The sequence below is a fragment of the Ranitomeya imitator genome, chromosome 4 (genome assembly GCF_032444005.1).
Source record: "Ranitomeya imitator isolate aRanImi1 chromosome 4, aRanImi1.pri, whole genome shotgun sequence".
Classification (NCBI taxonomy): Eukaryota; Metazoa; Chordata; class Amphibia; order Anura; family Dendrobatidae; genus Ranitomeya; species Ranitomeya imitator.
Genome location: NC_091285.1, coordinates 600,251,682 through 600,269,055, shown reverse-complemented (window position 1 = coordinate 600,269,055; position 17,374 = coordinate 600,251,682). Strand labels below are relative to the sequence as shown.

General features: G+C 46.1%; 1 protein-coding gene across 2 annotated transcripts in view; it reads left to right on the top strand.

Moving 5' to 3' along the window:
• Positions 1 to 15,958, top strand: part of LOC138676852 (uncharacterized) — a 98,433-nt gene extending 82,475 nt beyond the window's left edge. For both annotated transcript variants that reach the window (XM_069766512.1, XM_069766510.1), the window contains exons 2-3: positions 12,985 to 13,321; positions 14,511 to 15,958. In XM_069766512.1, the coding sequence (XP_069622613.1) occupies positions 13,002 to 13,321; positions 14,511 to 15,414 (1,224 nt within the window). In that variant the 5' untranslated portion in view covers positions 12,985 to 13,001 and the 3' untranslated portion in view covers positions 15,415 to 15,958. The remainder of the gene's footprint in view (positions 1 to 12,984; positions 13,322 to 14,510) is intronic.
• Positions 15,959 to 17,374: the final 1,416 nt, after the last annotated feature.

Genomic DNA, 17,374 nt, shown 5'->3' with positions numbered 1-17,374 from the left:
AGAATTGTGAAAAATGGCCTGGTCATTAACGTGCAAACCACCCTTGGGGGTAAAGGTTAAATGAAAAAAAATGGCGTGGGCTCCCGTGGAATTTTCTGCGCCAGAGAGGGAAAGCTAGCGACTGGGGTCCGATCTTTATAGCCTGGGAAGGGGTTAATACCCATGGATCTTCCCAGGCTTTGAATATCAGCCTGCAGCTGTGTATTTAGCCTTTATTGGCTATTAAAATATGGGGACCCCCAAAAAAATAACTTGGGGTCCCCCTATAAGTTATGCAGACAGCTGCGGGCTGATATTCATAGCCTAGGAAGGGACCATGGATATTGCCCCCCTCCCCTGGCTACAAATACCAGTTCCTAGCCACCCTAAAAATGGAGCATCTGTAAGATGCGCCAATTCCGGCACTTAGCCTCTCTCTTCCCACTGCCCTATAGTGGTGGCATATTGGGTAATAAGGGGTTAATGTCACCTTTAATTGTAAGGTGACATTAAGCCCAGTAAGTAATGGAGAGGCGTCAATAAGACACCTATCCATTACTAATCCTATAGTAATGAAACAGTTAAATAAAGACAGGAAAAAAGTATTTTAATATTCTTAATTTTACCATACTCACCCACGCCTAATTCTTGCGACGCCCTCGATCACCTGCAAAAAATAAAAAATAATAAACCAACAGTATACTCCCTGGTCCGACGCAGTCCAATAAATAACGAGTGTCCCACGACAATCTCCCCTATAGAGATGTCACATCAGGAGATGTCACTGCTCTATAGGGCCTCCAGTGACACACTGGCAGGAGACAATGGCTCCTGCAGTGTTATCACTGGGGCTTCATTGTGTTATCACTGAGGCTTCATTGGCCTCTCACTTTACGGGACTGCTGCGTGAAAATTTTCCCACACAGCAGTGCCGCAAGTGACAGTATGAACTACACTGTACTCACAGGGGTGGAGGGATACAGTGTGGAAGGATACCTTCTGTCATTGTATCGCCGGAGCACCTGGAGAGCGGTCGCTTCTGCCGATGTGACAGCTCTCCACGGGAGATTGTTGTGGGACACTCGTTATTACTGCTTCACTGTATGTTTTGCTGGTTCCTCCTCCTCTCACCTTCCCCTTACTGTTGGGGTTCCTCAAGGATCAGTCCTAGGCCCCCTACTCTTCTCGTTGTATACTGCCCCTATTGGACAAACAATCAGTAGATTTGGTTTCCAGTACCATCTCTATGCTGACGACACCCAATTATACACTTCTGCTCCCGATATCACACTGACCTTTTTAGAAAACACCAGTGATTGTCTTACCGCTGTCTCTAACATCATGTCCTCCCTCTATCTGAAACTAAACCTGTCAAAAACTGAACTCCTCGTGTTCTCTCCCTCTACTAACCTACCTTTGCCTGACATTGCCATCTCTGTGTGCGGTTCCACCATTACTCCAAAGCAACATGCCCGCTGCCTTGGGGTCATCCTTGATTCTGACCTTTCATTCACCCCCTACATCCGATCACTGGCTCGCTCTTCTTACCTGCATCTCAAAAACATTTCTAGAATTCGCCCTTTTCTTACTTTCGACTCTGCAAAAACTCTTACTGTTTCACTTATTCATTCTCGTCTGGACTATTGTAACTCTCTACTAATCGGCCTCCCTCTTACCAAACTCTCCCCACTCCAATCTGTCCTGAATGCTGCAGCCAGGATCATATTCCTCACCAACCGTTACACCGATGTCTCTACCCTGTGCCAGTCATTACACTGGCTACCCATCCACTCCAGAATCCAGTACAAAACTACTACCCTCATCCACAAAGCACTCCATGGCTCAGCACCACCCTACATCTCCTCCCTGGTATCAGTCTACCACCCTACCCGTGCCCTCCGCTCCGCTAATGACCTCAGGTTAGCATCCTCAATAATCAGAACCTCCCACTCCCGTCTCCAAGACTTTACACGTGCTGCGCCGATTCTTTGGAATGCACTACCTAGGTTAATACGATTAATCCCCAATCCCCACAGTTTTAAGCGTGCCCTAAAAACTCATTTGTTCAGACTGGCCTACCGCCTCAATGCATTAACCTAACGATCCCTGTGTGGCCTATTTATAATAAAAAAAAAAAAAAAAGGTTCCTCGCATCATGTTCTCATACACTTTATGCAGTATTAGCCCTCTGTGTCTGTACTGCTACATACTGGTTCATGCAGCTTTACATGAACACCTGAGCCTTACACTATAGCTGGTCCGAATAACTAAAGCAATTGTTACCATCCACCTCTCGTGTCTCCCCTTTTCCCCATAGTTTGTAAGCTTGCGAGCAGGGCCCTCACTCCTCCTGGTATCTGTTTTGAACTGTATTTCTGTTATGCTGTAATGTCTATTGTCTGTACAAGTCCCCTCTATAATTTGTAAAGCGCTGCGGAATATGTTGGCGCTATATAAATAAAAATTATTATTATTATTATTATTAATTGAACTGCGTCGGATCAGGGAGTATACTGTTGTTTTTTTATTTGTAATTTTTTTTACAGCTGTTCTAGGGCTTCGGGGATTAGCTGTGTGGTGAGTATGTACTGTATGGCTATATGTGTGTATGTGTTTTTTTTTTTTTTTAACACGAGCACAGTAGCCGGATGATGGGACTACTGCTGTCACTGTAGCAGGTATAGCCGGATGGGACTAGTAGTTCCATCGGACGATGCCTACCCACACACACCCACACAGCTCCGCATACACACAGCCCACGCACACAGACACACACAGCCCTTTTGAACCTCGCACACAGACACACACTGCCCCACAGGCTCCCCGCACACACAGACACAGAGCCCCGCAGACCTCCGCACACACACACACAGCCCGGCAGACCCTTGCACAGCCCCGCAGACCATCGCACAGCCCTGCAGACCCCTGCACAGTCCCGCAGATACACACAGAGACACACAAACACCCGCACACAGACACGCACGTCTTCTCCGCCCACACACTCTTCCCCCTCCCGATCTGCAGCGTTTCTCACAGGCACATCCGCAGCAAATCCGCAGATCTTATTAAACCTGCGGTTTTGTGGCAGATTTGCCTGACTCGATGTAAGTCAATGGGTGCAGAAACGCTGCAGATCCGGAAAAATAATACAGGGGAACAATTTGAAAAAAAATTTCTGTTGAGTTAGGTTTTTGAGCTGATTTATACTAAAATTGGCATGCTGATTCCAAAAATGTAGTCAGTTTTTTTCTAGCACGTCAAGTTTTTCCTCCACAACTTACCTGCCAGAGAAGCACAATTGCACTGATATCTGTAATAAGACTTGTTATCTGATTGCAATTTGACTCATATAGAGCTACGTGGCAACTTGTAAGAGTAGTCACAACTTTGTCATGCCTATTTCTTATATATTTCATTTTTTGTTCATATTTGTACTATTTAAAAAAAAACAAAACACTTTTTAGGTACAGTAGTTTACACAGTTTTGAGAAGACAAAAATCCTATAGTTCAAAAACTTGACGTGATAGAGAAAAACTGAGATCATTTCTGGAGCCAGCATCCAAAAATTAATTAAGAACAGTTGTCTGACCTAACTCTTAAAAAATTGTGTTCCCCAGTGAATTGACTTGCTGCTGAAAAATACGGGGGGATTTGCAGCGTTTTATTTTCCACAGCATGTCAATGTGCACACTAATTCTCAATTTCCCATTGACTAACATTCGTTATGCACTACACTGCAGATTTCATGCAATTCCGCAAGTCCAAAAGCCGCAACGTGTGCACATATCCTTATGGTTTGCGGTTGCCATGACCCATTTGGGGGAGCCCCTTAGGTGCCAGAACAGCAGAAGCCCCCCCCCCCCCCAGAATTGATTCCATTTAACAAACTACAGCTCCCAATTAATTCATCTAAGGGTGCAGTGATCATAGTGACACCATGGGTGTGTCACTGAATTTTATACCATTGGGCAGTGAAGAAAAAATAGTTGCATTTTTACCACAAAAAGTTAGTTTTAGCCCCAGAGTTTACATGTTTACGTGGGGAAATGGTTAAAAATGGCACCAAGTTTCTTCTGAATGTGGCAATGCCCCATATGTGGTTGCACAGTACTGCTTAGCCACATGATGAGACTCAAGAAGGCCAGCAGGGATGGGCAATTAATTTTCCTGAGGGGCCACATGAGAGACCGTGACTGTTGTGGAGGGTCGAACTAATAGGCTGAAATGAATTCTGCTAAATATTAATATCAATATATTATAATTATTACTAGATGGAGGCCCGATGCTATCGCATCGGGAAGGCAGTAATGTCAATGTGGGGGCAGGCTTTGCAGTGTTGAGTCTCTCCCCCATGTGCTCACCCACCTATCCACTCTCTCTTTCCCCATGTGCTGACTTCTCCCGTCTGTGCTCTCTTCTTTGACCTGTGTACCCCATGTGCTATCCCCCTGTCTCCTTCCTGTGTTGTGTTCTCCCCACAAAGACAATACTGACATTACAGCAGGAGATCGCAGAAGATACATTTTGTGAGGTAAAATATTTTTTAAAACAGTGAAATATTTTACCTCACAAAATGAATGCACTGTGAACCGTGCTGTATTGTCAGTATTGTCTTATGCTTCCTCCCCTGCCCAGGAGATGTGGTACGCTCCGTACACGGTCAGACAAACGCAATTTTTAAAATTATTATTATTATTATTATTTATTGTTATAGCGCCATTTATTCCATGGCGCTTTACATGTGAGGAGGGGTATACATAATGAAAACAAGTACAATAATCTTAAACAATACAAGTCATAACTGGTACAGGAGGAATGAGGACCCTGCCCGCGAGGGCTCACAATCTTAAAATGAACTTTTGTTCGTGGGAAAACCCTTTTAATGTGACCGGCTTCCTCTGCCTGTAGACACCGCGCATCTGCCGCCGGGATCAGCCCAATGATTCACTGCACCTGCATAGAATTCGCGCAGGCGCAGTAAATCAGACCACCGCCATCTTTGGAGATCATATTAAAACTGTGTATGCGCTCCTCCTATACAAAGATGGCGGCAGTCAGTGAATCATTCGGGTGATCCCGGTGGCGGCGTGTTCGCGACGGTGTTCCGCTGGTGGTACCGCGCAAGAGGCTACGTGTGTGAATGTGTGTGGTGCGTACAGCATATAGAGTGTGTGTTGCGACGGTGTTCCGCTGGTGGTACCACGCAATAGGTTGGTACCAGCAGCAGTATCCATATTGAGACACCCATCACTTGGGTGTTCTAAAATGGCGGTCGGTGAACTTCCTCCACTTGGAATTCTGGGATACGGTGACATCTGGACAGAACAGGAACTAAAAACATTACAAGGCAATTATATAAATAGATATTATTGATAATTATGATTAATATTAACCCCTTCCCGACCTGTGACGCCACGTAGGCGTCATGAAAGTCGGTGCCAATCCGACCTGTGACGCCTATGTGGCGTCATGGAGGGATCGCGTCCCTGCAGATCGGGTGAAAGGGTTAACTCCAATTTCACCCGATCTGCAGGGACAGGGGGAGTGGTACTTTAGCCCATGGGGGGTGGCTTTGCCCCCACGTGACTATGATCGCTCTGTTTGGCTGTTGAAAGTGCAACAGCCAATCAGAGCAATTTGTAATATTTCACCTATGAAGTTTGGTGAAATATTACAATCCAGCCATGGCCGATGCTGCAATATCATTGGCCATGGCTGGAGACCGCGATCTGACCCCCTCCACCGACTGACAGCGGCGATCTGCTGCCGATGTCAGTCTTTCCTCCCCTCCGTTTTGTGCTCCACTGCTTTCCTCTCCCCTCCTCTTCGGTGCCCCCCGCTGTCCGATCCCACCCCCTCCCTACCGCTGGAGTCACGGGGACCCTCCCGGTGTCCGTCTGGCATCTTCGATGGGCGCCGCCATCTTCCAAAATGGCGGGCGCATGTCGGCCGGCAGATTCGTTACAGGTACATTTTGATCACTGTGATATAACCTATCACAGTGATCAAAATAAAAAAATAGTAAATAAAGCCCCCTTATCACTCCCATAGGTAGGGAAAATAATGAAATAAATAAAATATATTTATTTTTATTTTTCCACTAGGGTTAGAACTAGGGCTAGGGTTAGGGTTATGGCTAGGGTTGCAATTAGCGTTAGAATTAGGCTATGTGCACACGGTGCGGATTTGGCTGCAGATTGGCCGCTGCGGATTCGTGGCAGTTTTCCATCACGTTTACAGTACCATGTAAACCTATGGAAAACCAAATCCGCTGTGCCAATGGTGCTGAAAATACAGTGCGGAAACGCTGCTTTGTATTTCCCACAACATGTCAATTCTTTGTGCGGATTCCGCAACGTTTTACACCTGTTCTTCAATAGGAATCCGCAGGTGAAATCCGCACAAAAAACACTGCGTTTTACTTGCGGATTTACTGCGGATTTCCAGTGTGTTTTACCTGCGGATTTTTCAAAAACGGTGCAGAAAAATCTGCACACGAATCCGCAACGTGGGCACATAGCCTTAGGGTTAGGGCTGGAACTAGAGTTAGGGTTGGAATTAGGGTTAGGGTTGGAATTAGGGTTAAGATTAGGGTTAGGGGTGTGTTGAGGTTAGGGTTAGGTTTGTGGTTAGGGTTGGGATTAGGGTTGGTTGTGTGTTGGGGTTAGGATTAGGGTTAGGGGTGTGTTGGGGTTAGGGTTGTGTTTAGGGGTGTTTTGGGGTTAGGGTTGTGATTACGGTTATGGTTAGAGTTGGAATTAGAGTTAGGGGTGTGTTGGGGTTAGTGTTGGAGTTAGAATTGAGGGGTTTCCATTGTTTAGGCACATCAGGGGTTCTCCAATCACGACATGGCGCCACCATTGATTCCAGCCAATCTTGCATTCAAAAAGTCAAATGGTACTCCCTCCCTTCCGAGCCCCGACGTGTGCCCAAACAGTGGTTTACCCAAACATACGGGGCATATGTTGTACAACAATTTTGGGGGTCTAGTTTCTCCTGTTACTCTTGGAAAAATAAAAAAAGTGGGCTAAAAAACCCCCAAGTGCTTTGCAGAATTTTATAACGCAGAGCCGTGAAAATAAAAAATCTTTATTTTCCCCACAAAAAGATTTTTTATTTTCACGGCTCTGCGTTGTAAGATTCTGCAAAGCACTTGGGGGTTCAAAGTGCTCATCATAAATCTAGATAAGTTCCTTGGGAGGTCTAGTTTCCAAAATGGGGTCACTTGTGGTGGGTTTCTACTGTTTAGGTACATCAGGGGCTCTACAAACGCAACGTGACGCCCGCAGACCATTCCATCAAAGTCTGCATTTCAAAACGTCACTACTTCCTTTCCGAGCCCCGACGTGTGCCCAAACAGTGGTTTACCCCCACATATTGGGCATCACCGTACTCAGGACAAACTGGACAACAACTATTGGGGTTCAGTTTCTCGTGTTACCCTTGTGAAAATCAAAAATTGCGGGCTAAAAAAATTATTTTTGAGGAAAAAAATGATTTTTTTATTTTCACGGCTCTGCGTTATAAACTTCTGTGAAGCACTTGGGGGTTCAAAGTTCTCACAACACATCTAGATAAGTTCCTTGGGAGGTCTAGTTTCCAATATGGGGTCAATTGTGGGGGGTTTCTACTGTTTAAGCACATCAGGGGCTCTGCAAACGTAACATGACGCCCGCAGACCATTCCATCAAAGTCTGGATTCCAAAACATCACTACTTCCCTTCCGAGCTCTGCCATGCGCCCAAATAGTGGTTTACCCCCACATATGGGGTTAGAGCGTACTCAGGACAAACTGGACAACAACTTTTGGGGTCCAATTTCCCTGTTACCCTTGTGGAAATAAAAAATTGTGGGCTAAAAAATAATTTTTGAGGAAAGAAAAATGATTTTTTATTTTCATGGCTCTGCGTTATAAACTTCTTGGGGGTTCAAAGTGCTCATCACACATCTAGATGAGTTCCTTGGGGGGGTCTAGTTTCCAAAATGGTGTCACTTGTGGGGGAGTTCAAATGTTTAGGCACACAGGGGTTCTCCAAACACGACATGGTGTCCGCTAACAATTGGAGCAAATTTGTCATTCAAAAAGTCAAATGGCGCTCCTTCCCTTCCGAGCCTTGCCGTGTGCCCAAACAGTGGTTTACACCCACATATGAGGTATCGTTGTACTCGGGAGAAATTGCCCAACAAATTTTAGGATCCATCCCCACAGAGCCTCCTCATGTACAGCATGAGCCCCACAGAGCCTCCCCATATGCAGCATGAGCTCTACACAGCCTCCCTATATACAGCATGAGCCCCACAGAGCATCCCCATATAAAGCATGAGCTCCTCACAACCTCCCCATTTACAGCATGGGCCCCACAGAGCCTCCCTATATACAGCATAAGCCACACAGAGCCTCCCCATATTCAGTATGAGCCCTACAGAGCCTCCCCATATACAGCATAAGCCACACAGAGCCTCCCTATATACAGCATGAGCCCTACAGAGCCTCCCCATATACCGCATAAGCCACACAGAGCCTCCCCATATACAGCATGAGCCCTACAGAGCCTCCCCATATACAGGATGAGCCCCACAGAGCCTCCCCATATACAGCATGAGCCCCTCAGAGCCTCCCCATATACAACATGAGCCCTACACAGCCTCCCTATATACAGCATGAGCCCCACAGAGCCTCCCCATATACAGCATGAGCCCTACACAGCCTCCCTATATATAGCCGGAGCCCCACAGATCCTCCCCATATACAGCATGAGCCCTACAGAGCCTCCCCATATACAGCATAAGTCACACAGAGCCTCCCCATATACAGCATGAGCCCTACAGAGCCTCCCCATATACAGGATGAGCCCCACAGAGCCTCCCCATATGCAGCATGAGCTCTACACAGCCTCCCTATATACAGCATGAGCCCCACAGAGCATCCCCATATAAAGCATGAGCTCCTCACAACCTCCGCATTTACAGCATGGGCCCCACAGAGCCTCTCCATATACAGCATAAGCCACACAGAGCCTCCCCATATTCAGTATGAGCCCTACAGAGCCTCCCCATATACAGCATAAGCCACACAGAGCCTCCCTATATACAGCATAAGCCACACAGAGCCTCCCCATATTCAGTATGAGCCCTACAGAGCCTCCCCATATACAGCATAAGCCACACAGAGCCTCCCTATATACAGCATGAGCCCTACAGAGCCTCCCCATATACAGCATAAGCCACACAGAGCCTCCCCATATACAGCATGAGCCCTACAGAGCCTCCCCATATACAGGATGAGCCCCACAGAGCCTCCCCATATACAGCATGAGCCCCTCAGAGCCTCCCCATATACAGCATGAGCCCTACACAGCCTCCCTATATACAGCATGAGCCCCACAGAGCATCCCCATATAAAGCATGAGCCCTCACAACCACTCCATATATAGCATGAGCCCCACAGAGCCTCTCCATATACAGCATGATCCCCACAGAGCCTCCCCATATACAGCATGAGCTCTACAAAGCCTCCCCATATACAGCATGAGCCCTACACCGCGTTCCTATATACAGCATGAGCCCCACAGAGCCTCCCCATATACAGCATGAGCTCTACAAAGCCTCCCCATATACAGGATGAGCCCCACAGAGCCTCCCCATATACAGCATGAGCCCCTCAGAGCCTCCCCATATACAGCATGAGCCCTACACAGCCTCCCTATATACAGCCGGAGCCCCACAGATCCTCCCCATATACAGCATGAGCCCTACAGAGCCTCCCCATATACAGCATAAGCCACACAGAGCCTCCCCATATACAGCATGAGCCCTACAGAGCCTCCCCATATACAGGATGAGCCCCACAGAGCCTCCCCATATGCAGCATGAGCTCTACACAGCCTCCCTATATACAGCATGAGCCCCACAGAGCATCCCCATATAAAGCATGAGCCCTCACAACCACTCCATATATAGCATGAGCCCCACAGAGCCTCTCCATATACAGCATGAGCCCCACAGAGCCTCCCCATATACAGCATGAGCCCCACAGAGCCTCCCCATATACAGCATGAGCTCTACAAAGCCTCCCCATATACAGCATGAGCCCCACAGAGCCTCCCCACATATAGCATGAGCCCCACAGAGCCTCCCCACATACAGCATGAGCCCCATAGAGCCTCCCCATATACAGCATGAGCTCCATAGAGCCTCCCCATATGCAGCATGAGCCATACACAGCCTCACTATATACAGCATGAGCCCCACAGAGCCTCCCCATATACAGCATGAGCCCTACACAGCCTCCCTATATACAGCATTAGCCCCACAGATTTTTTTTTAATCGGATTGCACTAATCCGTTTGTCTCACAAATGAGTATGAGCCTTTAAAGGGAATCTGTCACCTAATTTTGGTCCTATGAACTGCGGCCACCACCATCAGGGGCTTATCTACAGCATTCTGTAATGTTATAGATAAGCCCCCGATGTAAAGGTACCTTCACACTGAGCAACTGTAGAACGATAGCGATCCGTGACGTTGCAGCGTCCTGGATAGCAATATCGTTGTGTTTGACACGCAGCAGCGATCAGGATCCTGCTGTGACATCGCTGTGGAGCTAGAAGGCCAGAACTTTATTTTGTCACTGGATCACCCGCTGACATCGCTGAATCGGCGTGTGTGACGCCGATCCAGCGATGTCTTCACTTGTAACCAGGGTAAACATCGGGTTACTAAGCGCAGGGCCGCACTTAGCAACTTGATATTTACCCTGGTTACCAGTGTAAATGTAAAAAAACACAGTGCAGGGAAGCTGACGCCGGGGGACGCGACAGACACCGGAATGTAAGTATGTAGTGTTTTTTTTTTTACATTTACAATGGTAACCAGGGTAAACATCGGGTTACTAAGCGCGGCCCTGCGCTTAGTAACCCGATGTTTACCCTGGTTACCCGGGGACTTCGGCATCGTTGGTCGCTGGAGAGCTGTCTGTGTGACAGCTCTCCAGCGACCACACAACGACTAAACAGCGACGCTGCAGTGATCGGCATCGTTGTCTATATCGCTGCAGCGTCGCTTAATGTGACGGTACCTTAACCTGAAGGATAAGAAAAACAAGTTAGATTATACTCACCCAGGGGCATTCCTGGTGCGGTCTTGTCCGATGGGCGTCGCAGGTCAGGGTCCGGCGCCTCCCATCTTCATACGATGTAGTCCTCTTCTTTGCTTCCTGTTGCGGCTCCTTGTCAGGCGTACTTTAACTGCCCTGTTGAAGGCAGAACAAAGTACTGCAGTGCGCAGGCGCCGGGAAAGGTCAGAGAGGCCCAGGGCCTGCGCACTGCAGTACTTTGGTCTGCCCTCAACAGGGGAGATAAAGTACGCCTGTGCAAGAGCCGCGACAGGAAGCAAAGAAGAGCAAAGAAGCAAATTTTGTATTTTCACAAGTGCATGAGGAGAAAATGGACCCCAAAGTTTGTTGTGAAATTTCTCCTCATTTCACCGATACCCCATATGTGGTTGAAAATTTCCAAAATACTCGGAGACCACCCGAGCATGCTCGGGGGAAACCCGAGTAACGAGTATACTCGCTCATCACTAGTCAGTACTGTTACAGCGATACCTCATTTATATCTTTTTTTTTTTAAAGTTTTGGCGCTTTTCCACAATAAAAACTATTTTATAGAAAAAATAATTTTTGCATCGCTTTATTCTGAGAGCTATAACTTTTTTATTTTTCTGCTGATGGAGCTGTACGGGGGCTTGTTTTTTTTGCGGGACAAGATGACATTTTCCACGGTACTATTTTTATTCACATCCGTCTTTTTGATTGCGTTTTCACTGAAGGGGTTAACTAGTGAGACACTTTTGTAGAGTGGGTTGTTACTGACTCAGCGATAACAAATATGTGTACTTTTATTGTTTTTTATTTTATTTACATAAATGTATTGGGGAAAAAATATATATATTTTTTCTTTATTTAGGTTTTTTAAAAACATATTTTTATACTTTTTAATATATATTTTTACTTTTTTACATTGAACCAGGATAGGACATCCCTGTATAATGTCAGATTGCAGCTCGTTGTCCTGATGGAAGCACAGGGAGCCCACTCGCTGCGCGATGCCCCTCTATGTTGCTGTCACCGCTGACAGCGGCATCAGAGGGGTTAAAGGGAACCTGTCACCCCCAAAATCGAAGATGAGCTAAGCCCACTGGCATCAGGGGCTTATCTACAGCATTCTGTAATGCTGTAGATAAGCCCCCGATGTATCCTGAAAGATGAGAAAAAGAGGTTAGATTATACTCACCCAGGGGCGGTCCCGCTGCGGTCCGGTCCGATGGGCGTCGCGGTCCGGTCCGGGACCTCCCATCTTCTTACGATGACGTTCTCTTCTTGTCTTCATGCTCCGGCGCAGGCGTACTTTGTCTGCCCTGTTGAGGACAGAGCAAAGTACTGCAGTGCGCAGGTGCTGGGCCTCTCTGACCTTTCCCGGCGCCTGCGCACTGCAGTACTTTGCTCTGCCCTCATCAGGACGTCATCGTAAGAAGATGGGAGGCCCCGGACCGGACCGCGACGCCCATCGGATTGGACCCTCCTTCCCCAGGTGAGTATAAATACTTGTGGGGATTCCCTAGCAACCAGGCAACCCCCACATGTATGCTGGCTAACAGATGTAAATCATTCAGCTGCGGCAATAAAAACTAAATTTCCGAGCACTACAAAAAATACTCAGAGGACACCCGAGCGTGCTCGGGAAATCTTGAGCAACGAGTATACTCTCTCATCACTACTTATGAGCAATTGTCCTTGTTTCATAAACTAGGAAGGTTTTAAACTAATGTTCATCTGTGTATCCCTTTTTTTTTGTCCATGTAACATCCGTGTGCAATCCTGTTTTTACATACGATTTTAAAGAGAGATATTCACTTTTGGTAAGAAACATATAAAAACCCTCCTGACTACTCGTCTGACTGCAGACACACTATTTTGTTCCCAAATTGTGCTTTTCTGTTACCTAGAAATACCTAATTACACCATGAGGCCTATTCAGCGTGTCCTCCTGTTATGGCTGGTGTTACGACTGTTGGAGGAACAATCTAGGGATGAAGAAAGGAGGAGGAGGAGGAGGAGACGATTCTGGGTTCATCCTACAGTGTCCCAAATTCATACCAAAAGGCACTTTAATAATCTCTACATGGACCTTCGCCAGCACCCGGAGAAGTTTGTCGCCTTCTGTCGGATGTCAATCCAAGCATTTGACAAACTCCTGGAGGAGCTGCGCCCTGGATTGACGTTCAAGGACACATTTATGAGATATTGCATCTCCGCCGAGGAACGTCTTGTTATCACACTAAGGTGAGCTAATGTTTGCAAAGTGTTTCTTCATTACCCTTTTTGTAGACTGTGCTTTTGTGTTGTCTACAAGGGTGTCTATTTGTGTTTGAAATGAAAACTGTTTGGTATGGACCAGTACATCGTTAGTCAGCCCAGTTTTCAGCCATTTTATTATATGTCCATAATAAGTATAGAGTATTTTTTGGTTGTTTCGGAGGAAATGTTGTCACAAATATCCCTGTTTGTTGCAAATGTGAATGGTATGTCCCTCACATTTTGGACTGATGTGAATAAACAGTGTAAGGGCTCGCTCACAAGAGCGTATAACACGGTCGAGCACTATCTGATGTTTTATCAGATAGCACTCTGAGCAATATTCTATTGGGACAGTGCAGATCTGCTATTTTTTTCTCATCCTGAATTCAGATCGCACACACCCTTAGGCTACGTTCAGACTAGCGTTGTGCTAGTCTGCGTCGGCGCCGCGTCGGGCGACGCAGCGGCGACGCACGCGTCATGCGCCCCTATGTTTAACATGGGGGACGCATGCGTTTTTGCTTGTTGCGTTTTGCGACGCGTGCGTCTTTTTTGCTGCAAGCGTCGGACCAAGAAAACGCAACAATTTGCATTTTTCTTGCGTCCGATTTTCGGCAAAAATCGACGCACGCGTCGCAAAACGCAGCGTTTTTGCGTGCGTTTTGCCGTGTTTTTCGGTGCGTTGTGGTCGCGTCGCCGACGCAGCGGTGCACAACGCTAGTCTGAACGTAGCCTTACAAGTCTTTGGGAGCATTTGAAATATCGGGCTGCACTCGGAAGACATCCATGGACACAGACAATGGAGAAGATGAAGAAATGAAGTTCTCCGTCTTCTCCACACCTGAGATAAACTTTTTGGATTAACATAATCGACCCGATTCTCTTACATGAGAGAAACATCGCTTTGCGTGACCCTGGCCTTAAGCCAGTCTGCTGAATGTCCATTTTTAGAGACAGGCCAATGTCATCCAATTTGTGAAATCACCCTCACAGCAACCTGCCCTGTGAAACGTGACCAGGAGAAATCACTTATTTATCCTTTTTAACATCATTCTTTAGCGGGATTATCCAGGTGTTATACGAACAGTGTGTGGGTGCATGTGTGTGAACAGTGACTATGTTGAAAAGTAAGTTAATTTGCAATGTTCTCATGTATTCTACATCTTCCTTGCAGATTTCTGGCAACGGGGATGTCATTTTCGGACCTGCATTTACATTTCTTAGTGGGAAGAAGCACAATCTCGACCATTGTACATTCTACTTGTCAGCAAATCTGGACCCAGCTGAAAAACACTGTCATGCCTGAGACAACTGAACAGCAGTGGTTGCAGATAGTGGAGGGGTTCTACGCCAATTCACAGTTTCCCAATTGTCTTGGTGCTTTGGGTGGGAAGCGCATTAGGGTTAAGTGGCCACCACTCTGTGCACCCCAATATCACAATTCTGAACTATTTTTTTCGGTACTGGTGTTAGGCTTGGTAGATAGCAACTACCGTTTTATAACTATCAGTATTCAGTCTTGTGAAAGCTCGAATGATTCACAAATCTCTACAACTTCCATAATGGGTCAGCAGCTTCTTGTCAACCCACGAGCCATCCCCCAACCGCGTGTTCTGCTCGGATCCTCTGGACCACCTGCCCCATTTGTTATAGTGGCGGACGAGGCGTTTGACATGTCAAATCATGTTCTTCGGCCTTTTTCCTGTAGAGGCATGGACAATCGGAGGCGCATTTATAACTGTAGGCTGACAAAAGCCAGAAAATATGTGGAATATGGCTTTGGCCTTCTTTTTGCTAAATGGCAGCTTTTGTCGAGCGCGATTCAGCTTGATGAGCCTAATGTCACTTCTGTTATCCAAGCTTGTGTCATTCTCCACAACTTTGTACGGATGAATGACACATCCTTGGACCAAGTCATGGAGGTTCCTGAGTCCTTCACATTGCCTAATGTAATTCAGGATCATTCAGCTAGACTGAAAGACTCTGGTTTGAAGGTCCGAAACCAGTATGCGGATTATTTTATGACGCCAGAAGGTAGAGTGCCATGGCAGGATGATGATGTTGGCAAACATGCGTAATTATGTTTTGTTTTTTTTGTAACCTAAGCACATGTTATTTCCATAATGAGTATTTTTTGGTTGCCTCAGTTGAGCAGAAGTTGCGTTAGGTGAAGAAAAAAACTGCAACCATCTGTTTATGTTTTCATTATGGGCTCCGAACAAAGAATCCCACTTTATCCAAAAATCCACAACAAAATACAAGGTCCATTATGTAATGTTGCTGTTTGTCCGATGATGACCTTTTTGTTTTGTTTTTTGTAACATAAGCTCATGTTTTTCCATGATGAGTATTTTTTGGTTGGCTCAGTCGAGCAGAACTTGCGTTACGTTAAGAAAAAAACTGCAACCATCTGTTTGTTTTTATTATGGTCTCCGAACAAAGAACCCCACTTTATCCAAAAATCCACAACAAAATACACGGTCCATTTTGTAATGTTGTTTGGCTGACGATGACCGTTTTGTTTTGTTTTTTGTAACCTAAGCACATGGTATTTCCATAATAAGTATTTTTTGGTTGGCTCAGTTGAGCAGAACTTGCGTTACATAAAAAAAAAACTGCAACCATCTGTTTATGTTTTTATTATGGTCTCCAATCAAAGAACCCCACTTTATCCAAAAATCCACAACAAAATACGAGGTCCAGTATGTAATAATGTTGCTGTTTGTCCAACAATGAACACACCATCATCACCTTAAATACAAGAGTCCTTTACTATATCTAACAACTATAAAACATCTGGGCCAAACACTCAGATAACTAATGATCATATGTAGGTGCGGAGAGGGGAGAAGAATTTGGTCTGCTGGGTAAGCTGGATCTTGCAGGGACCTGATGTGTTTGTAATGTAGAAGACCCACCATATGTAGAATGCATAGACATTCGGTAAGACATTTGATCTTTGAGTGGAGGATGAAAGGTGGCATAAGAGGCACGCGGGTTTAGTTGCCTGTTTATGGCTTGGTGCATTGGTGGATATCCCATAATAGAACTTGTAAGGGGCTACCAGTATTTAATGCCAATGCTCCAAAGCTCAAAAACAATGTGCATCATTGGGTGGGGTAGCTGCCTCCAACAATGAGATTTGCTGAGTGCGTGCATAGCCTTACATTTTCTGGGACCGTATGTAGATACAGTATGTCCCCAAACTACGTACAAAGATGTCCTCCACATCTTCCTCTGCATCGAAGCTGAGATATTGTAACACGTGTGTTGATTTCAGTGGTTGTACTCCCTTTCTATTTCCGTTGCTGGTGATGTTGGGGATTGCAACAGGGTCGTGGCTTCAATATCAGTTGTAGTACTTGACCCAGCTACTGCACTTTCCTGTGACATCACAGGAGATTCTCCTTCAAGATGCACAGAGTTTGTGGACTGGTTGGAAACCACATCATCAGTTGTGGTGTTCTCCTGTGTGAGATTTGTGTTTGTCCTAAATCAAAAAACACCAAAAAGTAGAATTGAGAAACAAATGTGCAACATTAGCTAGATGTGATATCTTGTGCAGCTTCCTACATCCCTAAAAAAATGGAAGTTATCATATAATGCAATAGCACACATCACATTATACAATAAACTTTAGGCACTATTCATCAAAGCTTTCATTCCAGAATTCTGCCGTAAAAACTCAGCAGGTATGCTGGCCTCCATAAGATGCCATTTGCACACACCCTTAGGCTACTTTCTCATGATGAGTATTTGGTGAGTTTTTGATGTTGCAGAATTTCTGCACCTATTAGATTACTTGCGGTTTACATGGATTTTGAAATGGATCCTCTTCAAAAGGCTGGGGTCACTCTTGCGAGTGTGATGCTAGAAACTCGCATCAATACCCGACGCTGCCGCTGGCACTCAGGACCGGAGTGTGCGGCTGCATGTATTTCTATGCAGCCGCACACTCCGATCCCGAATGTCGGCGGCAGTGCCGGGTATTGATGCGAGAGACTCATGCGAGTTTCTCTCATCACACTCGCAAGTATG